Source organism: Saprolegnia diclina (genome assembly GCF_000281045.1).
Source record: "Saprolegnia diclina VS20 unplaced genomic scaffold supercont1.129, whole genome shotgun sequence".
In the NCBI taxonomy this organism is placed as follows: Eukaryota; Oomycota; class Saprolegniomycetes; order Saprolegniales; family Saprolegniaceae; genus Saprolegnia; species Saprolegnia diclina.
Window position 1 is genome coordinate 54,719 of NW_008246196.1, and position 15,017 is coordinate 69,735.

Here is a 15,017-nt window from a genome sequence, read left to right on the forward strand (position 1 = left end):
AGAACAAACGGTCTCGAGAAAGACTGCAACCCACAACAAATTCAAGTCGTTAGTTTTGGATCGATAGATATGATGACACCGACATGCGAGCAGCTCGTGCGCAAGAGCAATCGTGGTACTCGAAGTACAAACGCTGTATTAAACACCGTACTAGAAACACTGTATTCACGACGCCACGGATGTTAAGCAAGGTTGACAGAAGCTTGCACGCTCTAGTAGTAGACTTGACTCGATTGATTATAGTACATTACATAGATAGCCGATAGACATACTTGGGAGCGAGACTTGAGGTGTTACGATGCTTCGTACTCGAACGTAAAGAGTGCTGTCCAGGCGTCGTCGGGCATGGCCATATCGCACCGGCTAATGTCATGGAACCGTTGCTTTCGGACATGCTCGGGGCCGTCGCCGAGGTCGCGCTTGAGCACTGCGGCCTCTTCTGCCCACGTCACGGGCTTCTTATTGGATAAGAAGGACGAAATCGTCCAGACAACCCGGAGCCGCGTGCGGTTGGGGCCAACTGGTTCGAGTACATGCCTAGTTGGCGGTATCAGCGCACCGATGCATGCAAGAGAGGGATACCAAAACATGCGGTTGCGCAGGTAGTGGCTCTCGGGGAGGAGTGCGTCTTCGTGAATGTTGCCCGACACAAATATAATGCGATCGCTGGTGGCGTCGGCCGGAAATTCTCGTGTGAGGAGCACATCGGTACGCTTCTCGGAGAGCACGACCCGCCGGTACATCATCTTGCTTGGCGCGACTTGATCCAAAAGCTACAAGATCGTATAGATATAGGAATGCGGCAGGGTTGATTGGTGTATACCTCTTGGTCGAGCATTTCAATGGGAAACGGCGACGTGTCGGAGCGCAGCTTTTTCCAAATCGGCAAGCGGATGCCGGCGTATACGTCTTGTATCGGCAGCTCGTACTCGTGCTGGTAGCTCCAGACAAAATGGAAGATTTCGTCGTCGCCTTCGACGACATGAAGGCAGTTGGTACCGCCACTCGGGGGAAAGTTGCACTGGGCAAAGAACCCGTCCATATTGTTGCGCAGGTGGAGAGTGTACCAGTCGAATCCCATCTTGCGCGACGCTCGGTCCGCCGACAAGCTCGTGCGACTCCAGCCGAGCGACTCTGGCAGCATCGACTAGCATGTTTTAGCCGCAGCGATGGCGCGCAAGGAGTACCTGGATCGAAGGCTGCGTCATTGAAGCGACCCATTTGGTCATTGTAGCGATGATCTGGTCCATCTCGTAGCGCTTGTCCTTGAGCGCACGGTTGGAGGCGCTGGCTTCGTCGCGCGCGGCCGCCAGCGCCGAGCAGACGTCGTCCCAGCCCAAGGGCGCCGTGAGCTTGTGGACGGTGATGATGGTCTGAAGGCGCGTCGCCTGGTCGATGAGGTCTTCCTTGGTCGCCACAAGTCGCTTCCGGTACCGCTGGACCTTGGCCGTGTTGCGCAGCGTGCGGGACGTCTGGGGCTCGGCCATGCTGTCTGCGAAATTGCGAATTTACCCGTGTGCCCGTACCACGGGTGACCAACACTCCAGTATACGGTGTAAAGGCCGATTGACGTCAAACCGATTAACGTGATAGCTAAACCATTCGGTTAAACAGAGCACAGTCCAGAGACGCCACATCGAGTCATCGAGGTGTGTATCTACATCTTTGCCGATTGGATTCGGACGTCACGTACATAGAGACGCGATATACCATTGCACGTCTTGGATGCTACGACGGTAATTGCGCAGTCGAGCAGGAGTGTATGCAAGCACCGAAATGTAGCAGCACGTGAGACTGGTTCGTATCGAAACCCTGGTGTACATGTAGTTTAAACCTGTTTGACGCACACTACGTACCATCTGCTCCTTGAACCCATCTCGAGTGTCCGGGCTGCCGTGCCACAGCACCCTTTGCACATTCTACGAGTAGCAGACCTGACGATACTGGTACTACATGTGTTGGATCGACTATTGTCTTCCTGATCGATGCTAGTCAGTGGATGCTAGGAGTGCCATCGAACGGCATCGTCAGGTGTCGAATGATATTTGGTGGTTGCGTGGTGCACCAGTAAACCGGTGCTTGAGAGTGTGAACCGCTGGCTGCACTTGGCCGTTTCTGGTCTGGATATGCTGACTCAATTCTGGGGTTGGTGGCAGGTGCGTTATTTCTAGGTCGTTCTTCTAGCCTTATTAGTCTCGTGGTACAGCTCTGTACGGTTGGCGTCTTCGAGATCGCGCTTGAGATCATCTCGACGTTCCCAATTCACATTGCTTGTCGTGACTTATCTCAACCCGTGTCTCACTCATCAAAGCAAGAACGAATGCGCACGTTCCACGCCCAGGAACCCAAGTCGATGGACGGGCGTTTGGCGTTTGTGGTTGACGTCGACCGATTTCTTTGCCACTTGATTGAGCCCACCAATATATTGAAGCAAGGACGAGAGAGGACAAGAACGTTGCCGGGAAAATGTATGAATGTGTGTTCAAGCCAGGGCCCCAAGCACATAGTGCTGTATCAGTAACCAAATAAGTGCTAAGCCGAGAGCAGCGACGCGCTGCACCAACTTATAAGTGTTAACGCTTGTGTGTAGTCATTTATTACGGGTAGCCGGTAATCAGAGCTGAATTGGACAATGTAGAAATGGATCGAGAGCTCGAATCGACAGCCGGTTCCCAATTGGAATCTGTGGAAGTCGACTGTCGTCTTGATGCGCCGACGTCGTTGCGCACGGCACCTCTCCATGACCGTCCGTAGCGTGCTCCTGCCTGCGACCAGTTCATTTTGTGAGGTGATACATAAAGGTATCTCAGGTGGTCGCGTGCCTCTTTGCTTTGTGCACATGACCGCTGAATGTTGAAGTTGCATGTCGGTATGTGTTATCGCACCGGATGGTGCCGGATACGAGTCCGACAAGAATAGAAATACCTTAAATCAGACCACGTTCCCGTGACCGCTTTTACATACGACGCTACTATTGCCATATAAATACTAGGTTTAAAATGCATCCAGTCCTTTCTGCGCGGTCACTGGACGGCGGTACGAACAAATGCTGCTGCCAATTTGCAATCACATGCGTCGGCCCGTGGACCCCGCCGAGCGCAAGCGCCGGAAGCGCATCTACAACCGCCAGAAGCAGCAGATCTACCGCCAGAACACGCTCGACGAGATCCGCGCGCTGCAGGCGCTCGTGCCCGAGCTCGAGACGCAGCTCCACGCACTGCTTCAGCAGCGCCCACCCTCGACCTGCTTACCGTGGCGCGACGTGGCCTTAGCACTGCACGACGGCACGGAAACTAGCCACGCCGACAATGCAGAGCTTATAGTCAAGAAGTCGACCAACCGTGCGCTTCTGAGCGCAATGGTCACGTGGGTCGCGACGCAGCGCGGCCTTGCGGTAGCTGCACGCTCGTAGACGAAAGCTCATGCATCTCGTGGTAGGCGATACCACAATGTTCGACGCCGTCGTGGCGCCATGTGACGCTTCTCGCAGCGCTAGACGCACGGAAACTGGGCGTCGACTGGATCACGCAGCACGTCTTACACAACACAGACCGGATCCTCGCCCAGTACAGGCTGCCCGACAGCGCCGACGTCCCTGGCGCACTCCACCTCGAAGGCATACAAAACGAGTGCATGCAGTACACGATCGTGGACCAGAAGACGTACACGGCGTCGCTCACGGCGCACGCGGCGTTTGTCCGCGCCAAGCTCTCGGGCTGGCTGCACGGCAACCTTGTGGGCCATCGCGATGCCCTCGACCTCCTCGACGCCACAGTACGTTGTCGTCGCTTTGCTTTCAGTCCATCCCATGCGTGTATAGCTCGTCCACGATGTTGACCCGCGGCTGCTCTACATCCACAGCCAGAGCGTTGCGCAGGGCTCGAGCTACTATATGCTCTTCCGCGAGTGCCATGTATCGGAGTCGCGCGTCGTCTTTGTCGGGCAAAACATCCACGACGACGAAGCGCTGCCGATGCAAGCGCTCACTTGCAATCGCACGTTTTGGTACGTCGACTTGGCGGATAAAACCTCTCTCAAGAGCGCGTAGGGTGGTGCTGGACCGACGCGACGACGGCCGCGTCACACAGCGCATGGTGCTGCAGCGGTCACAACACTTTACAAAAAATGGGTTTGTGTCGCTCGACGAAGAGGCGCAACTGTGGGGCTGCGACCTTCGCAGCTGTACGACCGACGACCAGAAAGCAGCGCGCTTCCAGAGGGATCTCACAGCGCTCCAGACGAAAATGCACCGATCGGCGTGGGGCCACCCCGTGCAGTTGATAGCGTCGCCCTAATGCAATCTCGATGTGTTGTTGACTATGAGAACGTGGCTTCCGGGGCTCCTGAATACCTTCTTCTGTCCAACGCCAGTGAACGTCCTCGTCATCATGTGTTAATGAATGCTCTGCTAGCACTAGCGTGGGAAGCGGTGTAGTTGCCGTCGACTCTCTGGAGCGCATTAGGGTAGTGCCGAGTGTCGGCTGAGAAGAGGCCGTTTGGATCTTGTCACCAATGCCTGCAGCCTCGAGAGATATGCATGTATGACATTTCAAGTCCTTGAAGTGATATCTGACATGTTGGTCAGCACAAAGCCTTCGATCAGGGGCTCTTCGTAAGCTGTTGACACGCACTGGAGACTTCGTTCCACCATGAACTTGATCCCACTAACGCTTTGAAGAGCCATGAAAGTTGATGCCGAGGTTAGAGTCTTCCTTTACGACTCATAAAGGAGGACTATTACTGTCAACAGTAGTAATTATGAGGTTGACAGTTGACATCAAGGGCTCATTCAGGTTATCGGCGTTGGTTGTCTTGGACGGCTAGCTAACTATTCCAGCTCGCTACACGAGCATCTCGCCCGAGTCGGGCGGGTATCATACTCTAGAATCCATATCCTGGGCGTCGTTTGCATCCATTTTGCAGCCGCATACGGGCTTCTCTTTGGCACCACACCAGGCACTCGACCCGAAGATGGTTGACAACCGCAGCTCTAGAACAAAGACGAAAGGACAGCGGTTCCTAGGTACGTGTATGTCAGGACGTGTTGAGACACATGGGAATGTTGCATTATCATCCTCAGCCAGCACCTTCCCGCATCGTGTATAACGGGGTGCGCAGAAGCACAGGTTGATGTGTAATATCAGATCCGGCGCAGTGACCATGATACGATGGTACACTCGGCAAACTGCGACTGAAGGATGCTGTGCTGGCCATCAATACCACTGCGCCCAGTCTTGCATTATGCAGCCGGGATGGCAACAGTCCCACGCCGCACGTACGTTGACGAACCAAGCGCTTCTGCAGAACGTATTCACATCGTTCGGACGTCGGTGGAGTGGCAAAATGCACCTTGTAATGCCACCGAGCAAACGGAATCATCAGACATTGCCTTCCGCGGTCCCGTTCGTTGTGACGTGGCGCGCGTGGGACAGGTCCAGTCCATGAAGGCATTTCTCCCATATGTCTCAAATAATGTAAATGGACCTATAGTATCTCAATTTCGAGAAGCAAGTATGATCATTTTATCTGTAGTGAGACATTAATGGGAATATCGACGTCTCGCACCGTGGCTTCGCGGAATCTGGTGTGGAAACAGCTTGGCATTCGAAGAACCGGCCATCAACCTCCGCCTGAGCCCAACGCATGGAGAACCTCTGCCACGCGCTCGAGCCATTCGTGATTCGCCCCGCTTTCCTTCAGGCACAATGGGCATGCTCCGTGTGCTGCTAGCCTCTCTCGGGCTCGTCCATGCGGCCTCGGTCTGCGACCTCCCGGCGTTCCAGGCCATACCGATGACGACGCTTGGCACCGGCCCGCTTACGATGAAGGCCATCACAAACGGAACGGACTCGTGCTTCCAGGTGAGCGTGCCTGCCTCGGCGTCCGTGGCGTGGGCCTCGATCGCCATTGCGTCCAGCCCAAAGATGGTCACCTCGCCGATCGGCAATGTCGTCATCTACGATGCAAACGCGCCGGCGCCGCAGCTCTACGAGATGTTGAGCTACAAGAAGGCGGGCACCGTCCTCGCTACCGACCAGTCGCCGGTCGTCGCCAAGGCCGCGTCGGTCGTCAACGGCGCCATGACGTTCATCTTTGAGCGGTCCAATGGTGTCAAGATTGCTTCGGATGTGGCGATCGTCCCGGACGCGTACAGCACCATCAACTGGGCATACGGTTTGACCAAGTGGCCGTCCATGCACGAAGGCCGCGGGTCAGCGCAGGTCGCCATCAAGGCGGCGGCGGCCTCGGTCTGCGAGTCGCCAGCATTCGCCGCGGCGCCGCTCGCGACGTTGGGTAGCGGCCCGATGCAGATCAAGGCGCTTACTGACGGCACAGACACGTGCTTTGAAGTGAGCATGCCGGCGAGTACGCCCGCATCTTGGATCGCGATTGCAATTGCTTCGTCCAGTGCCATGGTCACGTCACCAATCGGCAACACCGTCATTTACGACAGCACGGCCAAAGCGCCGCAGCTGTACGAGATGATGAGCTACAAGAAGGCGGGCACCGTGCTCGCCAAGGACCAGTCGCCGCTCAATGTCGTCTCGGCGTCGGCGGTCAATGGCGCGCTCACATACACGTTCCTGCGTCCCAACGCCGTCAAGATTGCGTCGGACGTGGCCGTCCTGCCGGATGCGTACAACATCATCAACTGGGCGTACGGCACGGCGCAGTGGCCATCGATGCATCAAGGCCGCGGCTCGGCCAACGTTGTCGTCAAGTCGGTCACGGCCTCCAACGCGGGCGGCAACTCGCTGCCGACGATCGACAATGCGTCGGCGTCGCTGCGCGTCATTACGTACACGGACGTGATCACAGCGGTCGCCTTCATGGTAATGCTCCTCCTCGGAGTCATCGTGACGCACGTCGGGCGTTGGCACATTCTCAACCACAGCTCCGTGTGTGCGCCGCCGACATCCGGCTATTGCATGGGCTTTCGAACGACCTTGGCCGACCTCAAGCTCGGCGAATGCATCGTGCTCATCGTGTACCTCCTCACGCTGTGCGTGGTGTCGTTCTCGGTGCACGTCAAGTTCGCGAACGCGCTGCCCGGCCAAAGCCTCGTGTTGGTGACCGGCCATCTCGGGCTCGTGAACCTCATGCTCATTCTGCTGCCTGTCGCGCGCGGCCAGCACTGGGAGATCGTCTTTGGCATCTCGCACGAGCGCATTCTCAAGTTCCACAAAGGCCTCGGCCGGTCGTTTGTGCTCTTGTGCGCCCTGCACTTTGCGCTGAGCTTGAACCAAGGCGGGAGCGCCACGTACGCCGAGCCGTACGGCACCCAAGAGGCGATCCCGCTCTACGGCTTTGTATCGTTCATTGCGTTTGCGTCCATGGGGCTGCTGGCGTTTGAGAAGCTCCGACGCCAGTACTATGAAGTGTTTTACTGGCACCACCGCGCGTCGGCGGTCGTGGGCCTCGTCTTTGCTGTCCTGCACGCACCCGCGATTCTGATTGCGATGCTGTTCCCGCTGGTCGTCTACGTGCTCAATAGCCTCTGGCGCTTTGCCGCGTACTTTGCGTCGCACGCGGCGACGCTCGAGACGCACAGCGATGGCACGACCGTGATCACGCTCGCGTCAACGCTCAAAACAGCCAAGTACGCGCAGACAATGAACACGTGCGCGTTCTTCTACCTCAACATTCCGACGCTTTCCGGCGTCCAGTGGCATCCGTTCTCTGCGATCGCGACACCCGACGGCAGCTCGATCGGCTTTTGCGTCAAGGCGCTCTCCAAAGGGTCGTTTGTCGACGCGGTGCACGTCCGAGCGCGCGGCGCCCTCGAGGTCGACCCGGCTCTGGCGCATATTCGCGTCCGCGTCGAAGGGCCGTACGGCAAGGCGTCGGTGCTGTTGCACCAGTACGATGTCGTCGTCTTGGTGGCGGGCGGGATCGGCGTCACACCGATGCTCAACATTATCAACCAAGACCGGCACAAGCGCTTGAGCAAGCCGACGCAGCGCCTCGTGTTCCACTGGATCGTCCGCGAACCGCACCAGCTTCTCTGCGCCGACCCGCTCATGTACCCGTTGCCGTCGCACGTCGAGTCCCATTTTGTCGTGACGTCGGCGAGCGCGAGCGGGGGCATCCTCAACATGGCTGGCGAGTCGGTGGCCTACAGCAGCGAGAAGCCGCGTATGGACGAGATCATCAACCGCGAACGCTATAGTCGCCGCCGTGTGTGTATCTTGGCGTGTGGCCCGCTGGGGCTGGTCAAGGACGCACAGATCCAGGCTGACGCGTGCGGGTTTGATTTCCACAAGGAAGTGTTTTTGTTTTAAGTTATTTACGCTCCATAAAGCTATACAAAATATCACATGTATTGGACTATACAAGGAAATGTCCACTTTTTTTTGCAAGCTGAAGAATTTCGCTACCACGATGGATGATACTGTCGATGCATCGCAACATAAGCAGCGAGACACCGCGAGGAGGCATGTTGCAGCAGAGACGCCACCAAGAGCAATGGGACTGCGAGCTGCCACCAAGAGGGAATATAAAAAAAATAAAAAATACTTGACACCAAACTGACACCATCGTTCGCGTCGAGAGCAAGAATGGATTTGTGCAGAAGCACCCGATTCCACACGTGGTCGTGCAGCACCAGCCGAACCTGCATTCTGCAACGTCGTGGGAGGTGATGCCATCTGCCGAACGAGACCATCCAGCCACCCCTAACCGCCCCCATTTCCGAGTTGAAAGTTGGCATGTGCGCCCACGTTCCTCGGGCTGACTGCCTCCAGACCGTCATATCGCGTTGGTGTTTATTCGAAAGCAGTGCAACGACGGACGTGGCGTCATCGTTCGATGAGGCACTCGTGTCGGTGGTACAGACATCTGATGTGTTGACGGTCGAGAGCTCTGGACCGTACACGCAAACTGCCTCCATCGGGCGAATCGAAACGAATCACGCACTGTGCATTTTGACTTTGGCAGCATGCTGGGTGCAGTGCTCTTTGTTGCGCTGACCCTGATTCGCCGCGTGTACGGCGACGACGCCGGGTGCACGTCGCCAGCATTTCTCGCCGTGCCGCTCGTGCCGTTAGATACGTCTCTCTCCATGCGCAGCCTCGTCGTCGACAGCGCCAGCGTCTGCATTCAGCTCATCTTGAAGGCGCCGGCGTCGTGGGTCTCGGTTGCCCTCTCCTCCTCTCCGTCCATGGTCACGTCGCCGTTCACGCGCGCTGTTGTCTTTGACACGAGCTTTGCGCAACCCAAAGTATTTGCGATGCAAGGGTACGCGCCGAGCCAAATGGTCGCGGCACCGACGCCGTCGATCTCGCTGCTGAGCGCGTTGTCGGCCAACGATGTGGTCTCGCTGACGTTCCGACGTCCGCTCGTCTTTTCTTACGAAGGCGACGTCACCATTCACGTCGACAATGGCAACTCCAACATTCTCAACTGGGCGTACGCCTCATCTCCGTGGCCGGCGATCCATAGCGCAAGGGGCTCGGCCACTGTCAAGTTTACGACCAAAGCCGAGGCGCCGAGCACAGTTGTGACCACCGAGTCGGCTCTGCGGTTGACACCCGACACGACGGTCGTCACGGTCGCTTCCGTCATCTCGATGATCATGCTCGGGCTTATAGCGACACATTTTGGCAATTGGCGCTGGGTGAACCATCGGGGCTTGTTGCCGCCGCCTCGACGCCGCTCGATGCTGACCGCACTACTGATGCCGCTTGTCGACTTGAAGGTGGGCGAGGGTATCATTGTGCTCATCTACTTGGCGTGTCTCGTGCTCGTCTCGTCGTCGGTCCACGCCAACTTTGCCGACGCGCCGTCGCTTCGTCGGTGGAGCCTCGCGTCTGGGCACCTCTGCCTCGTGCACATCATGTTGCTGCTGCTCCCGGTTGCCCGCGGCCAGCACTGGGAAGTCTTCTTTGGCATTTCTCATGAGCGCATCCTCAAGTTTCACCGGTGGCTCGGCCGGCTCAGCATACTCTTTGGCGTCTGGCACCTCTTGGCCTCGACGCAGAACGGGGCGTCCATCACAGCGGCCGGTCCGTTTGGTTCGCAGCAAGTGTCGCCTGTGAATGGCTTTGGTGCACTCGTCGTGTTTGCGACGCTGGGACTCTCGGCGATGTTGCGTCGCCGGTTCTACGCCCTCTTTTACTACTACCACCGAATCGCGTCGATCGTTGGATTGGTGCTCCTGCTTTTGCATGCGACTGCAGTGCGCTACGCGCTCATCTTCCCCCTTGGCATCTACCTCTTGAGCGGCCTCGGGCGGCTGCGCGGCTTGTACCTCAACAAGTTCCATGCATCGATCCACGTCCATGGACAAAACACGGTGACGTTTGAGCTCCCGGCCACCGAGACGACGCGGGCGTGGGCCGACCGGCTCCACGCCGGTGCCTTCTTTTACATCAACATCCCGAGCATCTCGGCGGTTGCGTGGCATCCGTTCTCGGCGATCGTGACGCCGGACGGCGACTCGATCGGGTTTTGCATGAAGTCGTTTACAAAAGGGCGGTTCGTCGACGCTGTTTGGGTCCGCGCCCACCAAACGCTTCAAGACAATGCGTTCTTCGTCCTCGACAGCCACCAGTCGGCGCCGTCGATGCTTGTTCGCGTCGAGGGCCCGTACGGCCGCGCCAGCGTCAATGTCGACAAGTACGACGCCGCGGTGCTCATCTGTGGCGGCAGCGGCATCACGCCGATGCTGAGCCTCATCAACATGGAGCGCCGACGCTCGGACGGCCCTAAGCTCTTTTTACACTGGGTCGTCAAGGACCCCAATGACCTCCTCTGCGTCGACAAGCTCATGTTTCCGCTGCCGTCCAACGTCAGCGCCAAGTTTTACGCCGGACCGACACCCGGTGGCATCCGCAGCAAGAGCGGGACGACGGTCAGCTATGGGAAAGGCCGGCCTGTCATTGACGAGGTCCTCAACAACGAGAAATTCGCCGGCAAGCGCGTGTGCGTCTTGGCGTGTGGCCCGCCGAGTCTTGTCGCCGATGTACAGTACCAAGCGCACCGCTGCGGCTTTGACTTTCACAAGGAAGTCTTTTTGTTTTAATACATTATGGTATATTAATCGCGATGAAAAATGAAAAGGTACATATATCTCGTATCCCCAACCCTCTTGCAACGTCGACACACTTGAATCACACCGTTGCAACGGCAAACTCGCGGAACGTTCTTTGCTCGTGGCGAGTCGCTGGATCTTCTAATTCACAGTACACCACCAATCGACGCCCACCGAAGAAGTGCTCGCTGAGATGGTAGCATGGTTGAGAGCGACGCTGCTACTTGCCGCCACGCCGGTCGTCGTCGCCACCATGTCGGACTGCACACCTGAGGCTTTGACCAACGTCAAGAGCGTGGCCATGGGCCCGATGGTGCTCAAGGCCAAGCTGCTTGCAAACGTCGCCTGCTTCCAAGTGATCTTGACCGAACGAGCCGCCCCGTGGATCGCCGTGGCCGTGGCCGCATCGCCCGTGATGGTGAACGCGCCCACAAGTTCTGCGGTGGTCTTCGACACAACGACCCTACTACCGCTCTTGTACGTCTTGAAGGGCTATGAAGTCGCCGACGTCGTGTTGCAGAAAGACCAGTCGTCCATCTCGGTGATCGCAGCGTCGGCCACCCCCCAGCGGATCTCGTTTATCTTTGCGCGACCCATGTCGGCTCAAACGCCCACGGACGTGGCCATTGTACCTGGCGTGCCCAGCACGCTTTTATGGGCGGTCGGCGACCACGCATGGCCGTCGCACCACATCGAGCGGGGCATCGTCCACGTCACGATTCCGTCGAGCGACTCGAGTGGGTCGGGTTCGAGCAGCGCTGTCTCGACGTTTGTGACATCCTACACCGTTCTGATCGTTCTCTCAGCCTTTCTTTGCATTGTGCTCTTGGGGTTTGCGGCCACAGGGTGGCCTTGCGCCTTTGTGGGACAACCGCTCTGCCGCCCACCCAAGCCAACACGGACGGCGCCGTTGCGCCGGGTGCTCGCCGACGTCAGTATCGGCAACGCCATCGTCGTCAGCGTGTATGTCATGAGCCTCCTTGTCGTCGGTGTCGTCGTTGTCCACCAGTTTGGCGCCGATGCGACGGGGGCGCGCCGTCTATCTCTAGTCTCGGGGCACTTGGCCCTCGTCTCGCTCATGTGGCTGCTACTGCCCATTGCGCGAGGTTACCACTGGGAGCTCATTTTCGGCATCTCCCACGAACGTGTTCTCAAGTTCCATCGGTGGTTGGGACTGCTTGTGACGTTGACGGCGGCGCTGCACTTGGCCGTCAACGCCAACCGGGGCATCGACGTGCTCAGTCGCGCTGTCTACGGAACGCAGGAGGTCGTCCCTCTCTACGGCTTTGTTGCGTTCGTCGCTTTTTCTTCGATAGCGCTTCTCGGGATGCTCGAGCCGCTGCGTCGGACCATGTACGAGGTGTTTTACCTTCACCACCGAACCTTTTCGATCATCGGGCTCGTCTGCGTCCTGCTCCACAGCAGCACGGTGGCCTATAGCCTCGCGCTGCCGCTAGCGCTCTACGTCTGGACCTTGCTGCTGCGGAGTCGTGCCTACTGGACAAGTGCGGACGCAACGGTGTGCGACGCCTCGGAGAGCCGCCGCACCGTGGTACTTATGCTACCGTTTACACCGACCACCAAGCAGTTTGCAGCAACGATGCCGCCCGGTGCGTACTTTTTTCTACAAGTGCCCAGCGTCTCGGGCGTCGAGTGGCATCCGTTCTCGGCTATCGTGACGCCGGATGGCAACTCGATCGGGTTTTGCCTCAAAGCGTCATCCCCTCATTCGTTTGTGCACAAAGTACTTTGCAGTAACACGCGCGTCCTTGGCCTTCGACTGGGCGGTCCCTACGGCCGCATCGCGCTCAACTGGAATGCTCTGGACGTTGTTGTTTTGATTGCCGGTGGCATTGGCATTACACCGCTTCTCAACATCATCAACCAACGCCGCCAGAAAGCCAAGGCCCGCACGAGCCTGCGCGCGCCGCAGCTCGTCTTGCACTGGATTGTGCCAACGCCCGACGACCTCCTCTGCGCCGACCGACTCATGTTTCCGATGCTGCCGGACGTCCAGTGCCACTGCTATGCCACACGCGCGACTGCCGACGGTGTCGTAACGAGCGCCTACGGCGGTGACGTGGCGTACGTGGCCAAGCGCCCTGTGCTGCAGGACGTCCTCGTACTCGATCCGTTCGAGTCGCCGCGCGTCGGCGTCGTTGCGTGCGGACCCCAATCACTCGTCGACGAAGCGCAGTACGAAGCGGCATTGCGGGGCTTTTGCTTTCACAAGGAGCTCTTCGCCCTCGCGTGAGATGCACCCACGGAGTGGCTTCCTCACATTCCCTGGAAGCGTGCCAGCTGTTTGTTTGTGGTCAACAAAGAGCGTTTTACAAAAGTACGTTCTCTGGGCAGAAGTTGGGCTTGACGGCAACTCGCTCGAGGAGCCTCAGCGGACCTCTGTGTCAAATCGGGAAGGGTATCTAAACCATGATCCTTTGGAGCCGCGAGGCAGAAGCTGAGGCATCGTGCCTTTGACGTCAACCAGATGTTCCGACTCTGCGTGAAAGGACAACCGTTACGAAATTGCCTAGAATAGTCGCAGTGGGGTGGACCCTTCCTGGCTTGTGCTCATGACGGACGAGCTTCTCACGTGTCAACATTACTGAGGAAGCAATCTGTGGCCTTGAACGCGTGGCAAGGTTATCAAAACTCGATTAAGGCACCTCCGAGGCTGGGGCTTCCAGAGGCCTGGGCTCGTGGCCTTCTTCCGGCGTCGTCCTTTCTCAAAAACCGCAAATTGATGACGTATTGCTGTGTTGCTACTAAACTAGCGTAATTTGATCTATATTTGCTGTCCCACCATGTCCAGGGGCCAGTGGGGTCTGGCCCGAAATATGACGTTTCGGCAAACCCATAAAAAGGTAAACGCGTTAAACGTAGTAGCGTTAGGTTAAATACCCCACCAACCTGCTTGACGGAAAGACACCCTCTCGATACCTAGACGCCAGCCAAAGGAATGCAGCATGGCTACCGGTATCTTTGGAGGCCTTTGCTCGCGACGCTGGAATACACGTGAGTGGCACTCGACACAGTGGGACCTACTCGGGTAATGGTGTATGCGCTCGCTCCGACCACAAGCCGGCGTTCGCTTTCGTCGTCGGTGCTACACGAGCAAATTAGGCAAACCATGATGCGAAGCATTGTCGTCTCTTGGCGCCGACACCACATTAAGATCGCTACGGCGTCCAACGATTCACGCAGTTTAACGCCAGGGTAAACGCGTCGTACCAGCAGGAAACGGACGTGGCAGATCTCACTCGGTCGCAGAAGCCATGCAGCGTCGGACCGACCGTCGAGTCACACGGCGCTGAAGTCAACCGGCGCCGATTTTTCATTTCAGACCTTACCATGCGCTCCGCACTCGGCATCGGCATCCTGGCAACGTTGGTGGCAACGGCTACCGCGGCGCTCAACGCCACGATCTGCGAGTCGCTCGACTTTGCAAATGCACCGGTCATTGCCATGGGCCGCACGCCCATGACCCTCAAGAGCCTTGTGCAAGGCGACGCTGTCTGCTTCCAAGTGACGCTCGCCGACGCCTCGGCCAAGTGGGTCTCGATCGCGATCTCACCCACCGCCAAGATGGTCAACGAGCCTATCAACAACGTCGTCGTCTACGACGTGACGCTACCACCCGCGTTGCTCTACACGATGCGCGGGTATGAAAAGCACGACACGCTACCGCTGGCCGACCAGTCGCCGCTGCTCGTGTCGCAGTCGAGCAGCGTCAACGGCGTCATCACGCTGACATTCCAGCGCAAGCTCGCGGCGGTGGTCAGTTCGGACGTGGCCATTGACCCGACTGGCGTCACGATTCTGACGTGGGCGTACGGCACCGATATGTTTCCATCGACGCACCAGTACTGCGGCGCTCTCGAGCTCACGCTCAACGCGGCCCACAACGGTGATGGCCCACTGCAGACGCTGTACGCGGGTGTCATTGCCGCTGGCATTCTTGCGACGATGCTGGTGCTCGGCCTGA

The 15,017-nt window shown here is 57.8% G+C and overlaps 6 protein-coding genes across 7 annotated transcripts; 5 read left to right on the forward strand and 1 right to left on the reverse strand.

The window, feature by feature from the left end:
- Window positions 1-204: 204 nt before the first annotated feature.
- SDRG_16462 (hypothetical protein) lies at window positions 205-1,511 on the reverse strand. The gene is made up of 4 exons (XM_008622673.1): window positions 1,188-1,511; window positions 824-1,147; window positions 583-773; window positions 205-537 (listed from the first exon to the last, which is right to left on the reverse strand). The coding sequence occupies exons 1-4, from the start codon at window positions 1,485-1,487 to the stop codon at window positions 294-296; spliced, it is 1,059 nt and encodes a 352-aa protein (XP_008620895.1). The 5' UTR covers window positions 1,488-1,511; the 3' UTR covers window positions 205-293.
- A 1,529-nt stretch (window positions 1,512-3,040) lies between these two features.
- SDRG_16463 (hypothetical protein) lies at window positions 3,041-4,362 on the forward strand. The gene is made up of 4 exons (XM_008622674.1): window positions 3,041-3,394; window positions 3,439-3,774; window positions 3,821-4,005; window positions 4,049-4,362. Exons 1-4 carry the CDS (start codon window positions 3,047-3,049, stop codon window positions 4,293-4,295), a joined length of 1,116 nt encoding a protein of 371 aa, XP_008620896.1. The 5' UTR covers window positions 3,041-3,046; the 3' UTR covers window positions 4,296-4,362.
- A 1,236-nt stretch (window positions 4,363-5,598) lies between these two features.
- On the forward strand, window positions 5,599-8,356 carry SDRG_16464 (the record flags this gene model as incomplete). 2 transcript variants are annotated; one of them, XM_008622676.1, is made up of 2 exons in its annotated part: window positions 5,599-6,011; window positions 6,501-8,356. In XM_008622676.1, exons 1-2 carry the CDS (start codon window positions 5,706-5,708, stop codon window positions 8,280-8,282), a joined length of 2,088 nt encoding a protein of 695 aa, XP_008620898.1. In that variant the 5' UTR covers window positions 5,599-5,705. The 2 variants fall into 2 exon arrangements, with proteins under 2 accessions (XP_008620898.1, XP_008620897.1); XM_008622675.1 differs by having other exon boundaries at window positions 5,706-8,282.
- A 582-nt stretch (window positions 8,357-8,938) lies between these two features.
- On the forward strand, window positions 8,939-11,023 carry SDRG_16465 (hypothetical protein; the record flags this gene model as incomplete). The annotated part of the gene is made up of 1 exon (XM_008622677.1): window positions 8,939-11,023. The coding sequence occupies one exon, from the start codon at window positions 8,939-8,941 to the stop codon at window positions 11,021-11,023; it is 2,085 nt and encodes a 694-aa protein (XP_008620899.1).
- A 166-nt stretch (window positions 11,024-11,189) lies between these two features.
- Window positions 11,190-13,382, forward strand: SDRG_16466 (hypothetical protein). Its single transcript, XM_008622678.1, has one exon. It carries the CDS (start codon window positions 11,226-11,228, stop codon window positions 13,284-13,286), a length of 2,061 nt encoding a protein of 686 aa, XP_008620900.1. The 5' UTR covers window positions 11,190-11,225; the 3' UTR covers window positions 13,287-13,382.
- Window positions 13,383-14,383: 1,001 nt separating this feature from the next.
- Window positions 14,384-15,017, forward strand: SDRG_16467 (hypothetical protein; the record flags this gene model as incomplete). Its single annotated transcript, XM_008622679.1, has 2 exons — window positions 14,384-14,862; window positions 14,897-15,017. 2 exons carry the CDS (start codon window positions 14,384-14,386, stop codon window positions 15,015-15,017), a joined length of 600 nt encoding a protein of 199 aa, XP_008620901.1.

Coding starts and splice junctions, on each gene's coding strand:
- SDRG_16462 (XM_008622673.1), bottom strand. CDS start 1,487: ATGGCCGAGCCCCAGACGTCCCGCACGCTGCGCAACACGGCCAAGGTC. Junction 1,148..1,187: donor TGACGCAGCCTTCGATCCAG/GTACTCCTTGCG, acceptor AAAACATGCTAG/TCGATGCTGCCAGAGTCGCT. Junction 538..582: donor CTGCGCAACCGCATGTTTTG/GTATCCCTCTCT, acceptor ACCGCCAACTAG/GCATGTACTCGAACCAGTTG.
- SDRG_16463 (XM_008622674.1), top strand. CDS start 3,047: ATGCTGCTGCCAATTTGCAATCACATGCGTCGGCCCGTGGACCCCGCC. Junction 3,395..3,438: donor CGACGCAGCGCGGCCTTGCG/GTAGCTGCACGC, acceptor ATCTCGTGGTAG/GCGATACCACAATGTTCGAC. Junction 3,775..3,820: donor TCGACCTCCTCGACGCCACA/GTACGTTGTCGT, acceptor ATGCGTGTATAG/CTCGTCCACGATGTTGACCC.
- SDRG_16466 (XM_008622678.1), top strand. CDS start 11,226: ATGGTAGCATGGTTGAGAGCGACGCTGCTACTTGCCGCCACGCCGGTC.